This window comes from Engystomops pustulosus, chromosome 10, assembly GCF_040894005.1.
Source record: "Engystomops pustulosus chromosome 10, aEngPut4.maternal, whole genome shotgun sequence".
NCBI lineage: Eukaryota > Metazoa > Chordata > Amphibia > Anura > Leptodactylidae > Engystomops > Engystomops pustulosus.
This window is the reverse complement of record NC_092420.1, coordinates 78,638,954-78,664,625: the sequence shown is the minus strand read 5'-3', so window position 1 is coordinate 78,664,625 and position 25,672 is coordinate 78,638,954. Positions and strand designations below refer to the sequence as shown.

The following is a 25,672-nucleotide window of genomic DNA, read 5'->3' as shown; positions in this document are numbered from 1 at the left end:
GTTGTAGGAGAACTCTGCCCAGGGCAACAAAGTGGACCAGTCGTCCTGACGGGCAGAGACAAAATGACGCAGATAGCAGCCCAGACTCTGGTTAACTCTCTCCACTTGACCATTGGACTGAGGGTGGTAGGCTGAAGAAAAGTCCAACTTCACCTGCAATTGGCCACAGAGTGAGCGCCAGAAACGGGAGACAAATTGAACTCCGCGATCAGAGACAATGTGCAGAGGAAGCCCATGTAGCCGGAATATATGTTGGAAGAAGAGACTGGCAAGACGTGGAGAAGACGGTAGACCTGGAAGAGGAACGAAATGAGACATCTTCGAAAACCGATCTGTTACCACCCAGATGACAGTATTGCCCGAAGAAGATGGAAGATCCGTGACAAAGTCCATAGCCACGTGAGACCACGGGCGACTGGGTATCGGCAACGGAAGCAAGAGACCAGCCGGTTTTAGACGAGAAGGCTTATTTCGAGCACAGGAGGTGCAGGATCCCACAAAGTCCCGAACATCTTTGACCAAGTCAGGCCACCAGTAGTAGCGGGAGATGAGGGCCACGGAGCGTTGCACCCCAGGGTGCCCAGCCAGGCGGGAAGAATGTCCCCAAAACAAAATCCTCTTCCGCAGAGCAGGTCGGACATACGTCTTGCCAGGGGGAAGCTGCCGAAGATCCACAGGAGCGGCTGCAACCAACTGTTCCGGAGAGATGATATACTGAGGAACCGGCTCTTCTCCAACAACATCTGAGGCACGGGAAAGGGCATCTGCCTTGATATTCTTCTCTGCTGGCCGGAAGTGAATCATCAAATTGAAGCGGGAGAAGAATAGTGACCAACGGGCTTGTCTGGGATTAAGACGTTGGGCAGTCTGGAGGTACGAAAGGTTCTTATGATCCGTATAAATACAGACTGGATAGCGAGCACCCTCCAAAAGATATCGCCATTCTTCCAAGGCAAGTTTGATTGCCAAAAGTTCCTTGTCACCAATTGAGTAGTTCTTCTCTGCAGGAGAAAAGGTTTTAGAAAAGAAACCGCACGTAAGAGTTCGCCCCCTGGGTCCTTTCTGGGTAAGCACAGCCCCTGCACCGACAGAAGATGCGTCCACCTCCAAAATAAAAGGCTTCTCAGTATCCGGTCTAGAGAGGATCGGAGCTTTAGCAAAGGCGGACTTTAACCTTGCAAAGGCCTCTTCAGCCGCTGGAGGCCAAAGGCGTGGATTAGCGCCCTTCCTGGTTAGTGCCACGATGGGGGCAACAAGGGTAGAGAAATGAGGAATGAACTGACGGTAGTAGTTTGCGAAGCCCAGGAATCTCTGAATGGCGCGAAGACCCTCTGGACGAGGCCACTGAAGAACGGCAGACAGCTTGGTAGGATCCATCTGGAGACCCCTGTCGGAGATGATGTAACCAAGAAAAGGTAGACTCCGTTGATGGAAGAGACATTTCTCGGGCTTAGCGTAGAGACAATTGGCTCGAAGGCGGCCTAGGACTTGCTGTACGTGAGATTGATGAGTCTTGAGATCTGGGGAGAACACCAAGATATCATCCAGGTAGACCACTACACACGTATACAGAAGGTCCCTGAAGATGTCATTGACAAACTCCTGGAAGACAGCTGGAGCATTGCATAATCCAAAAGGCATCACAAGGTATTCGAAGTGACCATCTCGGGTGTTAAATGCTGTCTTCCATTCGTCGCCCTTGCGGATACGAATAAGGTTGTAGGCCCCGCGAAGATCCAACTTAGAGAAAATCTTCGAACCGCGCAGGCGATCAAACAGTTCAGTGATCAGTGGCAGAGGGTAGCGGTTTTTAACCGTGATCTTATTAAGTCCACGATAATCAATACAAGGACGCAGGGAGCCGTCCTTCTTAGAGACAAAGAAGAATCCTGCACCCGCAGGAGAGGAGGACTTCCGTATGAAACCTCTTTGCAAGTTCTCCTGGATATACTCTGACATGGCTGTGGTTTCAGGAACGGAGAGTGGATACACTCGACCTCTGGGAGGAGAAGTGCCCGGCAATAACTCAATAGAGCAATCGTAGGGTCGATGCGGTGGCAAGGTCTCAGCCTGCTTTTTAGAGAAGACGTCAGAGAAGTCCTGGTAGCACGCGGGTAAACCCTCCAAAGGCTTCTTAGACAGGGAGGAGGCCAATACAGGTACAGGCAGGGAAGCTCCCATACAGCGGGACCGGCACTCAGGACCCCAATGAAGAATCTCCCCTGTCATCCAATTGAGAACAGGAGCATGGAGCTGCAGCCACGGAAGACCCAACAGGATAGAGGACGTGGAGCGAGGTAGCACGTAAAAGGACAGTCTCTCCTTGTGTAACACTCCGACTTGCAAGGTCAGAGGCTTGGTGCGGTACAAGACCGGGTCAGAGAGGATCTGGCCACTTACGGATGAGATGACCAACGGCTTCTCAAGGCGAACCACTGGGATGTGATGCCGGGAGATCAGAGCGGCATCCACGAAATTCCCTGCAGAGCCGGAGTCCAGGAATGCAGAGACTTGGATCTGGGGACTGGCGCCAACGCTGAGAAGCACCGGAATCAACAGACGTGGAGAAGCTTGGCAGACACCTAGGGACGCTTCTCCCAAGAACCCTAGGTGCTGGCGTTTCCCGGACGCTGAGGACGGATAGGACAGGACCCGATGAAGTGTTCCGGACTAGCACAATAAAGACAAAGGTTACCCTGGCGCCTTCTGATGCGTTCCTGGGAGGAGAGTCTAGCTCTGTCCACCTCCATAGGCTCCTCTGCGGATGGTAAGTCCTTAGGCTGGAGTGGTCTTTGGAAGACCGGGGCCAGGCGGGGAAGGCGTCGAGGACGGACTTGAGGTTGCTCGAAGCGAGATTCTTCCGCACGCTCTCTAAATCGCACGTCTATCCGAGTGGCCAAGGAGATGAGACCACACAGAGTAGACGGAAGATCACGAGCGGCCAGAGCGTCCTTCACATGAGAGGCGAGACCCTTCTTGAAAGCGGCCGACAAGGCGGCGTCATTCCAGGCAAGTTCTGACGCCAAAGTACGGAACTGGACCGCATACTCTCCCACGGAGGAATTCCCCTGGCGCAAGTTCAATAAGGCAGACTCAGCGGAGGAGGCCCGAGCTGGTTCCTCAAACACGGCCCTAAATTCGGACACAAAGGCTGAGAGAGAAGCTGTAACCGGGTCGCTTCTGTCCCACAGGGGTGTGGCCCAGGCCAGGGCTTTCCCTGAGAGTAGGCTGATTAAAAACGCCACCTTTGATCGTTCCGAAAAAAACTGGGTCGGCATAAGTTCAATATGCAGGGAACACTGAGTTAAAAAACTTCTGCACATCTTAGGATCACCATCATATTTGCTGGGCATGGACAAGCGCATCCTGGGTTCAACAGCAGGGAGAGGAGTCGGAGCTGAAGAAATCGCTTGAGCAGCTTCCGGGACCTGTTGCGGTTGTTGGTTGGCCAATAGTTGCTGCAACATGGCAGTGACCTGCTCCAGCTGGTCACGCTGCGCAGCAATCTGCCGGGATTGGTGAATCACAATAGTAGCGAGGTCAGGCTTGCTAGGAGACGGAACCTCGGCGGGATCCATGGCCGGATCTTACTGTCAGGCTTAGAGGTTGTGGATCCTCTGAACCACTGCGGACGATGGCACAAGCCACTACCTGGGACCGGAGTCTAAGTGGCACCCGGTTTTCACCAGAGCCCGCCGCAAAGCGGGTTGGACTTGCTGCGGCGTGGTACCACCAGGTCGTTCCGCAGGCGTGACTTGTCCGCAGTGGCAGCCAAGGTCGTGGTACAGAATCGGCAGGCAATCTCGTAGTCGGGGTCAGGCAGGAGGTCAGGACGGGCAGCACAGGTTCGTAGTCAGAGTCGTAGCAACAGGTCAGGACAGGCGGCACAGGAGCGTAGTCAGAAACGGAGCAGGGGTCACAACAGGAAATCTCAAGAACAGCACAAGGCATCAAAACAGCTTTCTCTAGGGCGCAAGGCACAAAGATCCGGCAGGGCTTGCAGGAAGAGGCAGGCTTAAATAGAATTGGACAATTTGGCCAGCGCCAATTAATGGCGCACTGGCCCTTTAAATTTCCTAGAAGTGTCGCGCGCGCCCAGAGGCACGGGACCGCGCACGGAGCGAGGCCGGGACTCGGGAGCGGGGAGAGGTGAGATGCGCTGGCGTGCCGCCTGCGGGGAGCGAGAGGCACGGGTGAGCCCGCGACCCGCGATGTGGGTCGCGGGTCCACCCGTGACACACGCCTCCTTCTTTTGATTGAAAGCTCAGTGTTTCTTCAAATCTCAGCCAGAGCAGACAGGAAATCCTCTCGCTCTCCACTTCCTGTCCTTACCAAAATGATGCCCCTCTCACTCCATGGTGAATTTAGCAGTGAGCACTGTGTGGGAAACTGCGGATCTTGTCACCATTTCATGCACCCCGCAATGGGTTGGGTCCAGCAACGGTAGAAGAAGCCAACATAGACACAGGCAGAAAAAGTTTTGGGAACTATTTTAATGGTGGGAGGAGGCAGATTTAAGCCGGGCCACCTACACTGTACTTTTCAACAAAGGCACAGTGCCAGGGGTTGAATACAGTTTATTGTGCCTGTTCTGGATGACAGGTTCCCCTTAAGGCCGCTCTTTAGTTTGGTACCCCCCTCCTTTCTGATATTGATGACCGATCCTAAGAATAATGATTGAGCTAAAAAAATTCCCCTTAATAATTTTTTTTTTAACACACGTATATAACATATACCGTATATACTCGAGTATAAGCCGACCCAAGTATAAGCCGAGGCCCCTAATTTTACCACAAAAACCTGGTAAAACCTATATTTTGTTTACTCGAGTATAAGCCGAGTTTGGGTTTTTCAGCACATATTTTTGTGCTGAAAAACTAGGCTTATACTCGAGTATATAAGGTATAATATTATATAAATCATCCTAACAATAAGCATTAATTATTAATCTGGATTTTAACAACATCCTGTTCTTGCTCGGCCTTTTCTTCTCTCTTTCTATGTTATCTCCTTCTTCTTACTTTATTTCCCTGTCTCCTTCTACTCTTAAAGTAATTAAGTTTTTACAATTGTGTAGCCAAACTTGACAATTTTCTGAGTGCTCTCTACATTAGGTGAAATCCTGGGTATTACTCTAACATAATTAGATTTATGTTTCTTATATTAACTTATAAGCTAGTTATAATTCTGAGTTATTATAAGGCGTCTGAGTATAAAGTCTTAATAAAATTATCAAGTCATTGAGGTGTTGGGTTAACAGTCATGCGGGCAGATTTCATTTAACTTACCCAGACTGCACTCTCAGAGTTTGGTACAATCGTATCTGTGCCTAATGTCATCTGTAGGGATGAGCTGATTGGTCTGATTGAGGGTGTTAAAGGAAATCTACAATTTGTTGTATTGCATTGTAAACCAAACATACCTTGAGAATGATGTAGTTACACTGATGCAGAAGCATATCTTGTTGAATCCCTGAACTGAGTGGTTTTGCTCAAGAAACAATTATAAAATTCAGGACAAAATTCTGCCTGAACTGTCCAGATAGGACTAATCAACCTGAGCTGAATGCCTTATACACAGCAGCTGGGGGATGCTGCAGCGATTGATTTCTTCTGCTTATGAGGGACAACACAGTGAATAACGTTCTCTGGAGCAGTGCATAATTAGGGTAAGAGGAGAAGAGCCGAGACAGCCACAAGAATGACAGAGCCTCATTGTCATAATTTTATAATTGCTTTTTCAGCAATTATATTTTTCTGTGCAGGGATTAAACAAGATATGTTTCTGCATCAGTGTAGCTACAGCATTCTCAAAGAAGTTTGGTTCATAATGCATGAAAACAAATGGTAGATTTCCTTTAACAGCAGTGGGTTAGTCCGACTGCTAAATACAAACTTTTTTGGTTTCTGGGGATGTTAAAATTGTTTGGGTCCACTCGTCACTGGTCATTTGTATCTTGTAATTTTTTTTAACATCCTTTCACTTGCAAATGCTGTTAAAATGCATGTGTGAAGCTGCACAATCCTCCTCCCTTTTAATCTACTTTGCACTGTGAAAGTTTTGGGAATTTTAACTTGCTAGCAAAATGGACAGACGCTTATAGATTTCATAGAAACTCAATGGGGGAGGGGAGAAGTGCGTCACAGCAGCTAGGTCTCCTCCACACATTGGATTAGAGCGGCTGGAAAATGCAGAATACCAGTCACATAATGACCAGAAACAGTGTTACTCCTCATGTGAGCACAAGGCACTACTGATTCCTCCAGAGAAGCATAGACAGCTTAAATACACTTTAAGAGGAGCTTCGGCAAGATGACTGCCATTCATAATACACACAATACAGAATAAAAAAATGATACAAAATTAAAATCTTTTCTCAAGAAAGTAGCACTAGTTTTAATACCAAAAATGCAAAAAGACCACAATCCTAACTGAAGCGTCCCTTTAAGGAAGTGTTAACATGGTGACCTGCGTCGACCCTGAGAATTAGAAATGTATCCCCTTCTCTAAAGGCTTCTGTCTATTTCCATTAAAGGGGTTGTCCACTTTAAGCACATTACAGCAAATTAATATTGTTTGTGTAAGGAAAAGTTATTACATTTTCCAATTTACTTTCTGTATCAGTTCCTCGCATTTTTCTAGATCTCTGCTTGCTGACTTTCTATTGGAAGCTTCTATGTTTACTTCCTGTGGCTATAAAACTGTTCCCTGGTCATGTGATGTCACACAGGTGCACGGCTCGTTAAGATCACACAGCTTTGATTACATTGCGTGTTATAATGAGCTTGATTACAAGACCAAGGATCAGTGTTTATAATAATAATAATAATAATCCTTTATTTATATAGCGCACACAGATTACGCAGCGCTGCACAGAGCTTGCCAAATCACTCCCTGTCCCCAATGGGGCTAATCAACCTACCAGTATGTTTTGGAGTTTGGGAGGAAACCAGAGGAACCCCATACAAACTCTTTGCAGATGTTGACCTGGATGGAACTTGAACCCAGGTCCCCAGCACTGCAAGTCTGTAATGCTAACCACTGAGCCACCTTTTTATCTACAGGAAGGAAACGATGAAGCTTCCTGTTGTAGACAACAAGCAGAGATCTTGGGAAATGTGAAGAATTGATTCAGAAATTGTATTGGAAAAATTTCAGAACGTTTAATTGGACAAACAATATCAATTATATGCTGCAATGTGCTTAAAATGGACAACCCCTTTAAGGCGGCTTCCAGCTTTGATAATATGGTATAGATTTCCATTTTAAATACAGTGCATCCTGGGGCGCAATGTTATAGAGGCTTAACAAATAAATGAAGGTCTATGATGCAAAGATGTTCTTCTGTGCAGTGAGGGAACGTATCTGCAGAATGTTAACTGAACCCTACACAAAAATCATCATTGTCTCCGCACAAACAGACAGCGCCAATACAAGAAATTATTATGGGCCCAATTAAACACAGGACACAAGTGATCCGATTCCATCTCTCAGTCCGTGTTTCCCTCTGGCGGAGTATTGATTCCTGGAGACGTGTTTGGAATCCAACAGGGATGCACCAAAACAGCTTCTTATTCCATGTATCTACATCTCCAATGTGAGGTGGGGAAGCGATTAGATTATCCCAGCTCTTCGGAGTTAAATCCATAGTATATTGATGGGTGACAGATCATGGATGAGTCATGTGGACTCTACACATCACTATGTGCAGGAAGTGAAATGGCTTCCTGTTGTGGAAGTGTTTTTTAATAAAACTTTCAGGCTGCCAGGACGAGTTTGTCTCCATGTATGGGTCATTGTGCTAGATTGATATCTGGCAGCTGTGCCGTGGATTATACTAAATACCGTTGCTGGACTTAGTTCTCTCACTAACAGCTTTGCTCAGCTGCTTTTTGTAAGACCCACAGCTGATTAATACCCTCAAAGCAACCCCTGACTTTGGGAATTTTGCATCTATAATGTGGGGTTTAAGGTGCCATAATCATTTAAAGGGAACCTGTCATCAGAAATTGGCCTAATAAACTACTCCCAGAATGTTGTCAATTCAGTTGAACAGCTTCCAGATCATGGTCCAGTCTGGTGGCATCATCCAGAAAATCAACTTTAAAGTGAGATGTAAGTTAAATGTATAAAGTCAGGGAGGCGGAGAGTTTAGCACTGAAGTCAAGCTCTCCATGCCTCTAAACACATCCTCTTATGTGATTGACACCATGCACTGGACTTCAGGAGGTCTCATCAGTGATGTCACTTGATGCAGGATCATCAATTACAGCTTAGGGGGCGTTCTTAGGCATGGAGAGCTTGACTTCATTGTTAAACTTTCCGCTTCCTTGACTTCATAAAACAGATTTACATCTCACTTCAACGTTGATTTTCTGGATGATACCACCACATCGGGCCATGAAAGAAACATCATCTAGAAGCTGCTCAGCTGCTTGACAACATACTGCTAGTGGTTTATCAGGCCAAATTCTGATGACAGGTTCCCTTTAAAAGGGTGTTCCAGGAATTTTATAACCCCCAGTGGTCTGGATGGGAATAAAAGAAGCATAGGTATCCTGATCTGGCTCCTTTATCACTCCCGTACTTCTGACAAGGGACCAGTGAAAAAAAAAAACTGAAATGTAAAAACACTCATAAAGAAAAATAGTTCAGTAAGATGAAAATCACAGAATCACAAATGAGAAAGACAGTGTGAAATAGCATCAAGCCCCTTTCACAAATACGTGTGCCGTAACCCTGGAGAGCATGTGGCCGGGTGCAGGTGAGAGGAGGTGAGAGGTGAGTTTTTCTCACCCCTCCCCTCTCCTTAGAAATTTTGACCAGCTTGGTCACTGTGTGGTGAGACAATGGGGCACATTTACTTACCCGGTCCCTGCGCGATCCCCAATCCGGACTGTCCGATGAACTCTGCCGCAATTCATGAAGATCGTGCGCCCGATATCCTGCAGGTGTCGCTTCCCCAATCCGACGGAGTTCACCTTCTTCTTCTAGGTGTGTGTAAGTGCATGGCTTGCGACACAATTGTTAGGTGAAATCCCACGTTTTTTCCGAATCTGTCAGATCATCCGACGGCCCGCCCCCAATTAGCATGAAAGCCGCCGCGTTTGCGCCAAAATCCGATCACGTGCGCCCATAACCCCTTTTAAATCCCTGTTCCAGCGGCGCAAAATGGAAATCATTGGGATGTCCGACAAAAGTGCGGTCCGTGGGGCCCTTAGTAAATGAGCCCCAATGTGTGCTCAATGGGGGTCATTTACTAAGGGCTCCATTCACGTTTTCCCGACGTGTTACCCAAAAATTTCCAATTTGCGCCGATTTCCCCTAAATTGCCCCGGGATTTTGGCGCACGCGATCGGATTGTGGCGCATCGGCGCCGGCATGCACGCAACGGAAATCGGGGGGCGTGGCCGAACGATAACCCGACGGTTTCGGAAAAACCGCCGCATTTAAAAAAAAAAAAATGTGTCGTTTAAATTGCACTTACCTTCACTCAGCCCGGCTCGGTGTATTCCAGTGCGTTCCGATGCTCTTCAGCGCAGCAGAGGAACTACCTTAATAAATCCCGGCCGGACCCGAATCCAGCACAGAGAACGCGCTGCTGGATCGCGAATGGGCCGGGTAAGTAAATCTGCCCCAATGTGTCATAGACCTCTTTGAGAGCCATGATCTGGCCCCAAATTATGGAGCTGTATCATCGGCCACCATGTTGTTATGTGCATGGGGTCTAAGAAAGACGCCTTTGTTATATTTGACTGCTTAGTCAATAGACATGACAAATTTAGTAAAATTCCCTTTCCCATTAGCAACTCCTTAATGGGAACCACAGACAACCTACCTCTACCCCTACCATAGCCTGGTGCAGGATTCAGACCCATATTTTTGCACACAAATGAAAATAAAGTTATTCATATTCAAGACGAAGAAAAAAAAATCCAATTCAAGTACAATTTTGTCGGGAACAACAATGATACACTTCCTAAATGAGGACGACCTGCTAATTGGGAGCTAATTTATCTGAAGATTGCTTCTGATCTTCTCGTGACAGGAAAGCAGTAGGTGGCGTCAGGAAGTGTAATAGCTTCAGATCGCACTTCAGTCGATGAGCCATTAAAAACCTTTGTCGCGGCGGTTTTAATCTTACGATGCGAATTATAAATACATATTATCGATAGGAAACGGCGGTATATGAGGCGACATATTGGTGGAGGGATGAAGGTCAGCAGGAGACGGGCGTACGCGGCGAGGCGCGGAGATCAGCATCTCTCCACCGTCTGACTGTCACATCTTGTGATGGCGCCGCTCTGACATGGACCACTTAATAACAGCGGGGGGGAGGTGTTCAAAAGGATATGATTTTAATATAACAGTTTTAGCACTCAAGTGTCACCACGGCTTGACATATCTGAACTGTGGGATAATTTAGTGCTGTTTTATCATCCTGTCAACAAAAAGGAAGTGGAGAGATATATGAAACGATACTGATGTGTGTACAGTGCAGATTCTGGCTTTCGGCTTCATGGTACTCAATGGACAACCTTGCGGCAAGGTGGTTTACTGCTATTTCTTAGCTAATTTTATCTTGAAATATTAATATTGAGTGAAAAATACTCTTAGATATAGTACTGTTAAACAAATAAATTGCCAGCAAAAATAGTGAATATAGTTCCCAAAAAATGATATATGTAGAGTTTCTACATAAATGGTGGCTGCAGTGCCCAGATATATGAGTATTGTGACCAGTTAAAGGAAATTTACCATTTGATTTCATGCATTTTGAACCAAACATACCTTGAGAATGCTGATGCAGAAACATATCTTGTTTAATCCCTGAACTGAGTGGTTTAGCTGAAAAAACAATTATGATATTAGGATAATAAGGCTCTTATGCTCCTGTAGCTGGCCCGGCGCTTCTCCTCTTACCCTAATTATGCACTGCTCCAGCCTTGTCCTGCTCAGCGTAATCTGAGAATATGTCATCACTGTGTTGTCCCTGACAGGCAGAAGTAATCAATCGCTGCACCATCCCCCAGCTGCTGTGTATGAGTCATCCAGCTCAGGTTTATTAGCCCTATCTGGACTGTTCAGGAAGTTCCGTTTAATGTGTTTATGTACGGCAGTCAGCAGCACCCAGCTTTCCCAAGGTCCTGAATTTTAGAATTGTCTTTCCGAGAAAAAACACTTAGTTCAGGGATTAAATAAGATATGTTTCTGCTTCAGTGTAGCTACAGCATTCTCAAGGTATGTGCGGTTCACAATGTATTAAAACAAATGGCAGATTTCCTTTAAAGAGAACCTGTCACCAGGAATGTCATCTTTAGCTGGTGACAGGTTCCAATAGCCTATGCAGTGCTGATTTTAAAAATGCCTTTATCAGCATTTTAAATCATTTCAGTACTGTACAAAATTTGTCTTTCACATTACCTGTCTACCTGCCAGCAGTGTGTGGTGATTCCTGGGGAAAGATGGAGGGTGTTTGCACCAGTCTGTGTCTCAGTCTCCTAGGTTTTTTGTTAGCATTTTCATTTTAAATATTATGCGGACAATCCTGGATGACTCTTCTTTGAATATGTCTTGGTAATGGTAACGGTCCCTCCCTGAGATTTAATTAAAAAAAAAAATTGAACTTATTGAATGGATAGTATAAAATGCATCATTGTATCTGAACATTTATTTATAGGTCTTACGTTATTTCTTGGTTCCCAGCATCTTAGCAAATTATCATATTTTTAAGTGACCTGACAAGTACTAACTCCCCACCTCCCCAGCTGCTTACTTTATGAACACCCTGGAAGATTTCCCCTAAATGGGTGACATTTTGTACACTGAATAATGTTGAGGTATGAGCCAAAGGACAGATAGCAGATCAGTACAGAACCTCGTACATAGTGAGGAAAGAAAGCGGAAGGTCACGTAAGAAACTCTCCACCTCCCGAGCTGTTCCTAACTACTCGACGACCGTCCTATGTGATAGTCTCTAACTGGACAACGATTTCTACACTGAACGATAGTGAAGTAAAGGGAGAGGGTAGACAAAGCCAGAGGGAAAATTGGTACCGATCGAGGAGGCAAGGGATGGTCAGGAAACCAACTCAAATTCAGATCAGACAGTAAAAACAAGCCTGCATAAGTTACCAAAATCACTGGCAGAGAAATCCAGTCCCTTGGACAGCTTTACAACCAGCTAATGAGGTGCATGAGAGGAACCAAAGCAAACCATTTAAGGTTTTTTTTCTCTTACCTACCTCATCATCCCAGGCTGTCTGCTGTAGCCCAGGAATATCAACTTGACAGCAAGTTAGCTTATTACCATATTGGTAACCTATCGCATAATGGGGCACATTTACTAAGGGTCTGAATCGCGTTTTTCCGCTGGGTTTTCCAAATTTTACCGTTTTGTGCTGAATTGCCCCTGGTTTTTGGTTCACGCAATCGGATTGTGTCGCATCGGCACCGGTTTGCATGTGACGAAAAACGGGGGTCGTGCTTGTCGGAAAACCCGACAGATTCGGAAAAATAGCGCTAAAAAAAGTGACGCTTCACATGCACTTACATGCACCAGTAAGAGGATGGTGAACTCCGGCGGACCTCGGCGCAGCAGTGACACCTTGTGGATATCAGGCGCACGACCTTAGTGAATCCCGGCAAGCCCTGAATCCTCGTCGGAGAACGTGCATCTGGAATCGCGACAGGATTGGGTAAGTAAATCTGCCCCATTGGATCCAAAACCAGTTGTGATGGAATCACTGTAGTTAGGTCTATTTATCGATGCAAAGAGATTGTGTTGGTTAAGGTTGTGAAATTTCTCTTTAACCCTGTCATGTAAGGGTTTCTGATCGAGGTGCGAGATGTACCATTTTTGATGTTCCGTGAACCTATAACATTGTAAACGTAGTTTTGAATTCTATTTTTCTTGAAAGAAAAAAAAATTAAAACTCAATCTGTTTCCATATTCCGTAGGTGTCTACAGTATGCAGCAAAGATGGTACCTGGACTGAAAAACTTAGCCTGTGCAGAGATCTAACAGGGACGTGTCCTCCACCTTCAGAAGTTAATGGTATCCACTATATGTGTGACCATGGACATGCAATCGGTAAGGAGATGGTTCGAGGTCCTTTCACAAGAGGGGGGGGGGGGTTCACAGCTCATCATAACAAGGCTTGTGTTCAAATATTATTTTTAAAAAGCTGACTCATGTTTAATATCACGCTCTTACATCTTACTTGTAACATGGTACATGTGCGTCAGAGGGGCTTCTGCTGCCAGAGCCTAAATCAAAGAATAACACGCCTTTGCAAACATGAATCACTGTTTGCTTCTTCTTTGTCCTTTTTATTATCAGTTTGATTTTTCAATTATATTTGAATAAAATATTTGAAAAAATATTATAAAGATACTTTTTAACCCCTTACTTTACAATTCTGATTTTGGTCCTATCACTCAGTGATGGTCAGCGTAAGATTAAACAGTGTGAACGGGCACTAGCTGAGCAGACACTTCATGATTCCTCTGTGCTATGAGATGCTGTCACTGACAATGTGCTTAGATTATCATGATACAGGGTTTAGCTACATTTTCATTTAGCTTCTGAACATTTTACTGAAACTAATTCAGTTGACTCCAGTAAATTTAAAATTTAAATTTAAAGTTTTTTTTTAATAATTTAAAAAAATAGTGGCAACATTACCGTGAAGATGAATTTGTGATTTAGATGGTGATGTTTTTTTGGTAATCATTCTCTTGCAGGGGCTAACTGTACGGCCTATTGTAACTCTCCACCCAATGACCCGGTAATTCTACCCAAGAACATGACGGCAGATTTGGTAGAGCACTGGATGAATCCCACCAAGGTGCAGGTATGATATGGTGGCCTGGTTAGATGGCCATCTACAAAAAGCTGTGATGTTTTTAACCCCTTACTTTACTTTAATTCTGTTTTTGGTCCTATCACTCAGTGATTGTCAGTGTAAGATTAAACAGTGTGAATGGGCACTAGCTGAGCAGACACTTAATGATTCCTCTGTGCTATGAGGTGCTGTCACTGACAATGTGCTTAGATTATCAGGGTACAGGGTTTAGCTACACTTTTATTTAGCTTTTGAACATTTTACTAGTATCTGACATCTATAAAAAGAGAGATGAGACAGATCAGAGTCATGAGGATGTAACACACAATGACACACCCAGCTCTTCTACTTCACCTACCTCACTCCTATGTCCCCCTTGGCTCAGATCCAGAGGTTATCTTGTCTGTAGAGCTGCTGCTGAACAGGCCCCTCCTCCTGACATATAAGAGAAACTGTTCATGCCAGAGGAATTTGCCTGACCATAGTCAGCAGTTTATGGTCATATCCAAGGACAACCAAAATGTAAACCACAGGACTGATAGACAAGTTGCAATTATATCTGTGAAATGCTGTATTTTTGTTAATAACATTGAATTAGAGAATGTGATATTTTGTTATCCTGAGTATATTTAAGAATTTTGTCTTCATGGGAAAACCTCTTTAAAGACTAGTATTAAAATTTAAATTCTGTAAAACCCTGAGGGAAGAGAAAAAAAAGGTATACTTACACTACTGTGGCTCCTTTTTCCTGGGTAGATCCAGTACTTCTGGCCTTCAGAATCACAGGACCTGCTCCAACCAAATAGTGGCCATCTAGGACTACCACTTCCTATATCACAAGTGATGTTTTATGGTCCGAGGAGGCCACCCATTGGCTGTCACCCCCCACCCCAAAACTTCTATGTGACGCAAAAGCGATCAGGGATACTACAGCTACTAAATAACCCTCTAAAGTGTGGGAGATCCTTTGAAATCATTGATTAAATATCACCCTCTATAGGGCAGTCCTTATCAAACTCGGTCCTCTATTGCATGTTCGCCTGGAAGAGTGGCTTCCAAACTGTGGCTTCCAAAACCTCCCAATGACAAGACTTCCTTTAATTATTTGTTATTTCCAATAGGATATTATGTGCACAGGAACTCTTCACTGGTATCCAGACCCTTCTACTTTGCACTGCATCCCCTCCTGTGAGGTGAGTCTGGTGTTTGTAGGTCACGCTTAACTGATGAATTGTTACATTTTTAAAGCTATATTTTCAAATTTATATTGACGTTTATACAGGGCCGGCTCCAGCTTTAATGGGCCCCTAGGTGACAGATACTTAGTGGTCCCCTTCGTGGGCCGCCCTCCAGTGGCCACACTGCCCCCTCCCCCTGCGCACACACTGACCTCCCCATCTCCCCCTGCGGGTACACTGACCCCCCCAACCCCCCCCTGCGGACACACTGACCCCTTCATCTCCCCCTCCCCCTGCGGACACACTCAACCCCCCCCCCTATACCCCTGTGGGCAAACAGACCCCCCCTCCCCCTGTGGACACACTGACCCCCCTGCTGACACACTGAGCCCCCTGTTGAGGAGACACTGACCCCTCACTGCTGACACATTGACCCCCCCTGCTGACCCCCTTCCCCCTCCCCCTGTGTACACACTAACCCCCCTTCCCCCTCCCCCTGCGGACACACTGAACCCCCCCATCCCCCTGTGGGCACACTGACCCCCACCAACCCCCTGCGGACACACTGACCCCCCCTGTGGACACACTGACCCCCCCTGCTGACACTTTCCTTAAAGCAGTGTTCTCAGTAGTACTGTTATTTGCCTATACCTGGGGTACTATTCTCCGATCTTATCCAGGTGAGACGGTTCTCCTTTGCTGACTGTTCCATGTTTCTGGACGACCATGAGTGTTTAAGAGGCAAAAATGCTAAATGAAACACATTTCATTGTTACTACACCCCCGATCAAATTGGGGTGCAGTGATCAGAAGGTAGGGCATCCGGAAGTATATATGTGGATGGGCTGATACTAGATAAGGGGATGCTAACCTTTTGTATTTATACAGTACAGAGACACCCTACTAGAGAGAAGTAAAAGTTACTGCCCCCTTGGCTTGCATAGGCTTGTACACACATAACTTACAGAGGCCATATTTTTAAAATTTTTTTAAAATGATTAGAAAATTAAAGAAATAAAACAGGCTAAAATTACTGGGGGCAAAACGGCAACAAAATGGGGCATTTTTCGGAATTTTGAGCATCCATGATTACGGATGAGTGGACCCAAACCCACAATAGAACCAACAATAGAATGCACAAATCCATGTTCAACAGCCAGAAGTTTGGGTTCAGCGTTTGAGCCCAACCCCGCTGATAACATCCACGATCGCTGCTGGCACCGCATGTGGGTTTAGCCCTTCAAATACCAATAGCAAAGCCTTTTCCCATGGATCATCACTCCCTTATGATGTCGCAGCGGCATTTAAAGGGTAAAACCTGCTATTGGTACCAGCAATGTTTGAAGTTGTTAACGGTGGGTTTGAGCCTTCAGGTACCCAAAAGCAAACTTGAACCTGAATGTGTCTACCGGTCTACCTTATCTAGCTCCTAAAACTAATGAATTTCAAAATATGAAACACAAAAGGGAAATGTTTTAAAGGCAGGCATATAACAGGTCTTGCACCTGTGTGACATAACATGACCAGGCATATAACGAGTCTTGCACCTGTGTGATATCACATGACCAGGCATATAACGAGTCGTGCACATGTGTGACATCACCCGACCAAGCATATAACAAGCTGTGCACTTGTGTGACATCACATGACCAGGGATACAACAAGCTGTGCACCTGTGTGACATCACATGACCAGGCATATAACGATTTGTGCATCTGTGTGACCTCAAATTACCAGGCAAATAACGGGGCCATGCAGTTGTATGACATCACATGACCAGGGACCGGTGTTCATACACAGGAAGTAAACAATGAAACTTCCTGTTGAATAAGCAGAGTTCTAGAAAGCAGCAAGGAATTGAGATGAAAATTGCTTTTATAACGTTTTAATGTCACAAACAATATAAGTTATTTGCCGAAAATGGATGACCTCTTTAACTAAATAAGAGGAGGAGACGGCACTTTAAAAAATCTCAATTCTCATTTCAAGGCCTACAAGAAAATGTCTTCCCTTGCGAGACACGTCCACAAAAAAATCCAATGGAATCACCTGCCTCTGATCCAACAACAATCCTCTGCACCACAGGCTGTTTACTGTTCCTTTTCCCTAAACTTCTGCGCTTTTCTCTTGAACAATCCCCTCTAAGCCGACACGCGCGCCCCTTGAGCTTCATTTAAATTAAAATTTATTTTTAATATTTTCTTGTAGGATTTATGTTTAGTTAATTCGGGGGGGGGGGGGGGGGCAGGACATGAGCTCCACCAGAAAGTCTTTTATTTTTGTGCTCTTGAAGCTGCTGAACTCCAAAAATCCTCTGTGCTGACGGAGATGAGACTTTCTGGCAATAATACAGCTCGGAAAGTGCGGAGCCATATGTCAGCCCAAGTGACGGGTTTATAAGCACATGTTCTGGGATTTACTAAGTGTCAATGACTTCAGTGGCAATTTATTTCCAAATCAGGGTGTGATATCTCTCATTAGTGCCGGGCGAATCTGCTCCGCCGAGAGTGATTTACTCCTGCAAAGAGATCGAATGATCTTTGAAAAGGAAATTAAACACGACCATCTCTTTTAAGTAAAAAAAAATCTCGCAACATTTTCGGAGAATAATAAATTCCTGGCCGATAGAGAACATTAGGTGAGATTTTGATTGGGGGGATCATTTTGATTTTGACTTGGGCCATATATAATGTTTTTATATTGAATTTTAGGCAAGAGTAAGGGACGTATTAAAATACCCCAAATCATAATTATGGAATTTTATGTCTGGTTCATCTGTAACTTAGCTTCCCTTTAAATGTCAGGCAGTCATCATGTCCGGCCGGGGTTGTCATGTGGGACGTAAGTTGCAGACACCAATCTAGGTCGTATTGTTATTAATGGGGACGGATCAGCCACGGATGGCAAAGTCATTTACATGAAGCACATACAGGACAGGAGATGGTCAGCGAGTAGCTGGTAGGATCTACAACACAAACCATAAAGTGATTGGTCACTTATTAAGACACTAAGAGGGTCACCCATAATATACTTACTTTGGTAAAGTTTCCTGTCGCCACCAGGGGCTGTGGATCACGAGACCTCTAGGAAACCGGATTCAGGACTTCCTATGACGTCCCACTGACTTCTGGCAGATAGAGGGAGCCATGCAATCGCAGGAAGTCCCGAGTCCTGCTGCCCTAGGGTCACGTGACCTGCAGCGTCTAGTGACGGACATAAAACTTTTTAAGGGTAAGTATAATATTGATGACCCTTTAGGTTCTTTTACTTACCGTGTTAAAGGAAACCTACCATTTGGTTTTATGCATTATGAACCAAACATACCTTGCTGGAGCTACACTGATGCAGAAACATATCCTGCAGACACATATCCCTGAAGCGATTGCTTTTGCTCATAAAACACATACATAAACACATTACTTCCACATACACTAGGATCTCTCCTTATAATGCATCTTATGTTTAGTATTAGGCAGCAAGGTGGCTCAGTGGTTAGCACTACAGCCTTGCCGTGCTGGGGTCCTGGGTTCAAGTCCCATCCAGGTCAACATCTGCAAAGAGTTTGTATCTTCTTTCTGTGTTTGCATGGGTTTCCTCCAGGTCCTCTGGTTTCCTCCCACACTCCAAAAACATACTGGTCGGTTGATTAGATTGTGAGCCCCATTGGGGACAGGGACTGATTTGGCACATTCTGTACAGCGCTGTGTAATCTGTGTGCGCTATATAAATAAAGGAATTATTATTATAGTAAGAAACCCTCATTCCCAGTATAGTTGTATTCACACAACATGTAGATCTAAACTTTTTCCAAACTACTTAAACTTTTAGATGTTGATTTGGAATATTAATGTATGTGCCAGTGCGGCGCCAGCTGTAATTTTCCATTTATTACCCCACTAATCTCAGTAAACAAGTTTAATTGTGGAAGTGGTGATAAAAGTATTTTTGTTTGGAAACCACTAGTGTTCTCACTGGTACAACCATATTTTTCTACATCTGTAGCCCGAAGCGGAATCGACTTGTTCCATCGCAAATGATCTTGTGCGCGCTGCATACCAATGTGAGATATTTCCTTCATTAATGTATTTTTTTATTCAGAGCAGTCGCTACTACTTTAAAATCTTTAATACCGGAGTCTTTTGTGGGTTGAGCGCTATTTTTCCGAATGTTTACGCTTATAGATATTTACTGTATTGGCTGTTCAATAAACAACCGGATTGCACGGCCGTGTTAATAGTTTATGAGGTTTTTATTGGTTTTATTATTTTATGACGGTATACGTAGAGTTTTCAAGCATTTTGGCTGAAATATCGGGAAATTAGACGAGTGAGGTTCTCAAATATATTATAATTTGCTGAATTGAAGTCTAAGAGTTTCAATGCTGTCCGTTTACTTTCCATAGGCTATGCTGCAATGTAGCCCAAGACTAGTGTTGAGCGGACCCGACTTCAAAGTTCAAATTCATGTCGAACTGCATGGGTTTGGATCCCCCTACCTGAACTTTAATCAGAAGTTAGGGTCCGGGTTCAGCTATCTTATCCCCCTCATCTTTGGTTCTGTAAAACCTATAATCTTCTGGTGTTATATCAAAGATAAGAATCTCATATTTCAGATTGCATCAGACTTGTGATTGTGTGATCTACAGAACCATAGATACAGGTAGTTCTTTATCTACAGCTCACATTTTCAGCTATGTTTTTACAGGTAAATAGCTGAGAATTCACATACAAGAGGGAATTCTAGAAAGGACATTTCATTCTCTAGCTGTGAATGCTAGTAGTTTATCATCAGATTTTATCTCCATTAGAGTCCCTTTAGCTGCTTAATGACATAATTATTTCCTATGCTGCCCCTCATAACTAATTATTTCATATGCTGCCCCTCATAATTAATTATTCCCTATACTGCCCCCCACCATTAATTATTTTCTATAATGGCCCCATAATTATTTCATATATTGGGCCCCCGGCCACCACAATCTTTTTACTGCTGTTTTAAAAATTTTTTAAAAAACCCTCTACTCACCTCTGGCTCTCGCGTCTTCTTTCTTCTGGCTACTGCCGGACAGGAAGGGTTCAAAGAGCGATGTGCGCCGGGGTTGTCTTCCAACCACATCGCTCCACCTGCAATAATAGTGCTCGAGCTCCCGTTTCTGACCGTATCGAGCACTATACAGTGATGGGCAGGAGCTTCCTGTCTGGATGGACAGAAGCCCCTGCCCAACTGCCGAAGGCCACGGCCTAATCATTGACGGTATTAGAGCGCCAGCCCGGGGGCCCAAACAATAAATCCCTATCCCGGGGCTCGGTGCTGGCGCTCGATGGATAGAAACGGTCCACGGGCCACATGTGGGTCGTAGTTTTGGGACCCCTGCTTTAGATGCATTTCAAAATACAACATGTGACTTGTCTGCGCTACTCACTCCACAGCTCTCAGCCCCCACCTTTGTGTCCCTGTACAGCTTCTCCCTCCTGCTCCTTCACAGAGCTCACAGCCTGGTGAGTTGACACCAGCTGTACCTGAGCACAAATGTATAAAAAGTATAAGCCGAGGCCCCTAATTTTACCACAAAACCTGGTAAAACCTATATATTTTTTACTTGAGTATAAGCCAAGTTTGGGGTTTCAGCACATTTTTTGTGCTGAAATACTAGGCTTATACTTGAGTATATACACTCACCGGCCACTTTATTAGGTACACCATGCTAGTAAAGGATTGGACCCCCTTTTGCCTTCAGAACTGCCTCAATTCTTCGTGGCATAGATTCAACAAGGTGCTGGAAGCTCCTCAGAGATTTTGGTCCATATTGACATGATGGCATCACACAGTTGCCGCAGATTTGTCGGCTGCACATCCATGATGCGAATCTCCCGTTCCACCACATCCCAAAGATGCTCTATTGGATTGAGATCTGGTGACTGTGGAGGCCATTTGAGTCCAGTGACCTCATTGTCATGTTCAAGAAACCAGTCTGAGATGATTCCAGCTTTATGACATGGCGCATTATCCTGCTGAAAGTAGCCATCAGATGTTGGGTACATTGTGGTCATAAAGGGATGGACATGGTCAGCAACAATACTCAGGTAGGCTGTGGCGTTGCAACGATGCTCAATTGGTACCAAGGGGCCCAAAGAGTGCCAAGAAAATATTCCCCACACCATGACACCACCACCACCAGCCTGAACCGTTGATACAAGGCAGGATGGATCCATGCTTTCATGTTGTTGACGCCAAATTCTGACCCTACCATCCGAATGTCCCAGCAGAAATCGAGACTCATCAGACCAGGCAACGTTTTTCCAATCTTCTACTGTCCAATTTCGATGAGCTTGTGCAAATTGTAGCCTCAGTTTCCTGTTCTTAGCTGAAAGGAGTGGCACCCGGTGTGGTCTTCTGCTGCTGTAGACCATCTGCCTCAAAGTTCGACGTACTGTGCATTCAGAGATGCTCTTCTGCCTACCTTGGTTGTAACGGGTGGCGATTTGAGTCACTGTTGCCTTTCTATCAGCTCGAACCAGTCTGCCCATTCTCCTCTGACCTCTGGCATCAACAAGGCATTTCCTCCCACAGAACTGCCGCTCACTGGATGTTTTTTCTTTTTCGGACCATTCTCTGTAAACCCTAGAGATGGTTGTGCGTGAAAATCCAAGTAGATCAGCAGTTTCTGAAATACTCAGACCAGCCCTTCTGGCACCAACAACCATGCCACGTTCAAAGGCACTCAAATCACCTTTCTTCCCCATACTGATGCTCTGTTTGAACTGCAGGAGATTGTCTTGACCATGTCTACATGCCTAAATGCACTGAGTTGCCGCCATGTGATTGGCTGATTAGAAATTAAGTGTTAACGAGCAGTTGGACAGGTGATAACATAATAGTAATAAAGTGGCCGGTGAGTGTATGGTAATTATCTTTGTACCACCTTGGGTTAATAAAAAAAACTTCTGATCCCGGTAGTTGGCGATTAAAAAAGTCAGTACAAGTTGAGGTTTCTCTGGTGAAGTACTGTCTCATTTTGGAACAAAAGACCATGGTTCCGTCTCTGGAATACAATATATATTCTACTTGTTGCTTAGACCGATGTTTTCCGCTGCAAAGTCTCCCGTTATCTCTATAAAAACAGATTGCGGCGCGCAGAGCATTGGGTCCCTCCACATCCACAATGTTACCTTCCCTTTGACAAGCAATTTGGATTTGCCTATTGTGTGGACGCTATGTAAATGGCCATCCTAAGCTCTCGTATGGAAGGCGACATAACAGATGCCGATGCTCCTAGTCCGCTAACACCGTTTCTCCATTACCCACCCACACATCAAGAATGTATCCGGCAGACAAAGCATTTCATCTCAACAATTTTCCCGCCAGCAATGGGAAAAAAAAAATATTGTTCTGTGTTACCCTTCGAGTCAGAGCTGTAAAGGTTACGTACTTTCTATTGATTTCCTTGGTGTATTGTGGTGACTGACTCTGTGTTCCTGTGTAGCCTTTTCAGGCAGATGGCTGGTGTGACACAATTAATAACCGAGCGTATTGTCAGTATGACGGAGGGGACTGCTGCGTCTCTACTTTGTCCTCGCACAAGGTAAGGAAACAATTCGGCTGGCGGCTCATATACATTCCACAATGTCGCCTTTCTGGACGCACACAGTCGCATCATTGTGCCGCAGTCGGCATTCAGCAGGTAGAAGATGGAAATCGGCGTCTCTTGTTAGACCTAGTTAGAATTCGGGTTGCTGCATTTTGCTTTCCTGATTATGTAGAAACACTTGTATAGAGGGAAGTCAACAAGTTTTAGGTTGGGCCATTATTTTGTTAAAGAGGGAATGAGTGAGTTATCTGCGCACATTTTTTTTTACAGCTAAATGAGTTTTCACAGTATAATACAAGAATCTCAGCAGCCAAAAGGGAATTCTGAGTGTAGCTGTTTTTATAATATACCAGCAACTGATCCAAAAGTGCTAATAGTATTACATAGCATCCAGAACAGAATGGGTTATTGTGTGCATCCCTGGTGGTCCGGGTCAGTGAATGGAGTTTATATCTGTACCTCTGATATACTATTAGCCCCTTTACTGCCCTAAACTATCAGAGGTACAGATATAAACTCCATTCACTGACCCGGACCACCAGGGATGCAAACAATATCCCATTGGGGCAGATTTACTTACCCGGTCCATTCGCGATCCAGCGGCGCATTCTCTGCGGTGGATTCGGGTCCGGACGGGATTCACTAAGGTAGTTCCTCCGCCGTCCACCAGGTGCCCTGAAATTCACCGGCCTATACCTGGTGAAAGTAAGTGTAATTTTCGCAACACATTTTTTGTTTTAAATGCGGAGGTTTTTCCGAATCCGTCGGGTTTTCGTTCGGCCACGCCCCCCGATTTCCGTCGCATGCATGCTAGCGCCGATGCGGCAAAATCCGATCGCGTGCGGCAAAATCCCGGGGCAATTCAGGGAAAATCGGCGCAAATCGGAAATATTCGGGTAACACCTCGGGAAAACGCGAATCGGGGCCTTAGTAAATGACCCCCATTGTGTTCTGGATGCTATGTTATACTATTAGCCCCTTTACTGCCCTAGACTAACACAGCATCCAGAACACAATGGGATATTGTTTGCATCCCTGGTGGTCCGGCTCAGGGAATGGGGTTTGTTTCTGTACTTCTGATAGTCTAGGGCAGTAAAGGGGCTAATATTATAACATCAGGAACATAATTGGTTGGTGTGTGCATCTCTGGTGATCCAGGTCAGTGAATGGGCTTTATATATGTATCTCTGATTGTCTAGGGCAGAAAAAGGGGTTAATAGTATAACACAGCATCCAGAACAGAATGGTGCATTTAAATTTTCCTCACACTGGTGCTCTAGGACAGTGATGAGTGATGATAAATATACCAGGTGGTCTAGGGCAAAGGAGAATATTATTACAGAATGATTTGAGATGTGGGGCACAAAAAATGTTAATGTAGTGATCTCTGGTGATTTATGATCACCGTGGTATAAACTACCAAAAAGTAGTGGAAGGCTGTGATCATTCAAACATCAAATCCACTAGTTACTCAGATTTCTAGGACCCTGCATCATCCAGGTCCAACCTGAACAGAAAACTAAGCTCTGATCAGCATCCTATTTCCTTCTTGCACTACTCATAAAGATAACAGCAAATAGGAGATAGAGAGGATTGTGCATCTGTAAAGCTGCACAGTTTTCTCCATGATGTGCTTTAGTGATTAAGGAGTGGGCTATTACTAGAATCCTACTCATCCTTACCTGAGCTTCTCTACCAAACATGTTAGAGGGAACAGTGGCCATGGTGAAGTGGGATGCTCTACATGGATAACCCCTTCTGGTTACATTTTTGGCATACCTCCAGCTCTTTGTACCCCATAGATATCAGCTGCTATAAAAACAAGAATCAAGTTTTTAAATTATACTTTTACCACATTGTTTATAGACCTCTGCCAACCTATCCTCCTTCTGTTTCATGATGCAGGGTCAAGTTATTACTTTTGGGGAATGTGAGAAGGACGAGTGTACATGTCGTGACCCAGAAGCTGAGGAGAACAGATCTCAAAGATCTACATGGCCTGGACTCCCTCCACCGGAAGTTGGGGAAATAATGCATTTGCCACCAACTTGATAGACCTCTACGAAAAGAAGAATCTCATGGTCATCAGATTTGTCATCTTCATCAATGATTCCTATCAACACTGGGAGTCTTCGCTGCTGAAACTTTCCAAGAAGATCATGAATCCAGATGACCCAGGGAGAATATGGAAGTGTTAACAGAACTGTCAAACGTGTGTTTTTTCGCATCACGGTTGAGACATACGCACAGAAACTTTATGTAATCCTTACCTCCAACTGTTATTTACCAAATGTAGACTGATATTCCAGAGCACTTTTATTCATTCCATCATCTGCCCATCCAGTATAGACTAAGACGTAGTAATCCAAGGCAGATATCATACCGTACCCGTCTCCGTGTTTTGTCCGATCATTTGCATGGCCACCGTATGTTGTGTATATTGGATTTGTATTGGATTAGCAATCCTCATTATCTCTGCAGTCCAAGATATTTTATAAGATGATAATATATGAATAAATAGAGGGGTATTAACATATTTCTGATGTTTCTTGGAAATGAATTCCTCATTATTATCTGACCCTTGTATGTGTTGACATATGAACCAAGAGTTCCGTGATTCTATACAACAACCAATCCATCTGTAGGTGTGCCCATCCTTGCGTTTGATTGAATTTGGCTAAGAAGTTATTTAGATAATATAATATTCTTGTGAATATAACATCCTTCAAAAATGCATCCAGCTCTTGCAGGAGAAATTAATAAAAAGACATCTTAACATGGTGCAAACGTTACAGCCACAATGGAAACAGGTACAATAATGCATAGGTCATTGTACCTGTTTCCATTGTGGCTGTAAGGTTTGCACCATGATAAGATGTGCTTTTAAAAAATAAAGAACTGGAAAAATTTCTCCTGCGAGTGCTGGATGCCTTTTTGAAAGATTTCATACAGCTGGAGGTGCTGCTTCTGTGCATCGGGAGAACCTGGGGAAGGTGAGCTGGACTTTCCTTTGCTTATTGAATATAACATGTTACAACATAAATACAATATGGTAATAA

The 25,672-nt window shown here is 44.6% G+C and overlaps 1 protein-coding gene across 4 annotated transcripts in view; it reads left to right on the top strand.

The window, feature by feature from the left end:
• Positions 1-25,134, top strand: part of PAPPA2 (pappalysin 2) — a 188,895-nt gene extending 163,761 nt beyond the window's left edge. For all 4 annotated transcript variants that reach the window (XM_072126779.1, XM_072126781.1, XM_072126778.1 and 1 more), the window contains exons 19-23: positions 12,961-13,093; positions 13,747-13,856; positions 14,969-15,040; positions 22,509-22,607; positions 24,519-25,134. In XM_072126779.1, the coding sequence (XP_071982880.1) occupies positions 12,961-13,093; positions 13,747-13,856; positions 14,969-15,040; positions 22,509-22,607; positions 24,519-24,665 (561 nt within the window). In that variant the 3' untranslated portion in view covers positions 24,666-25,134. The remainder of the gene's footprint in view (positions 1-12,960; positions 13,094-13,746; positions 13,857-14,968; positions 15,041-22,508; positions 22,608-24,518) is intronic.
• Positions 25,135-25,672: the final 538 nt, after the last annotated feature.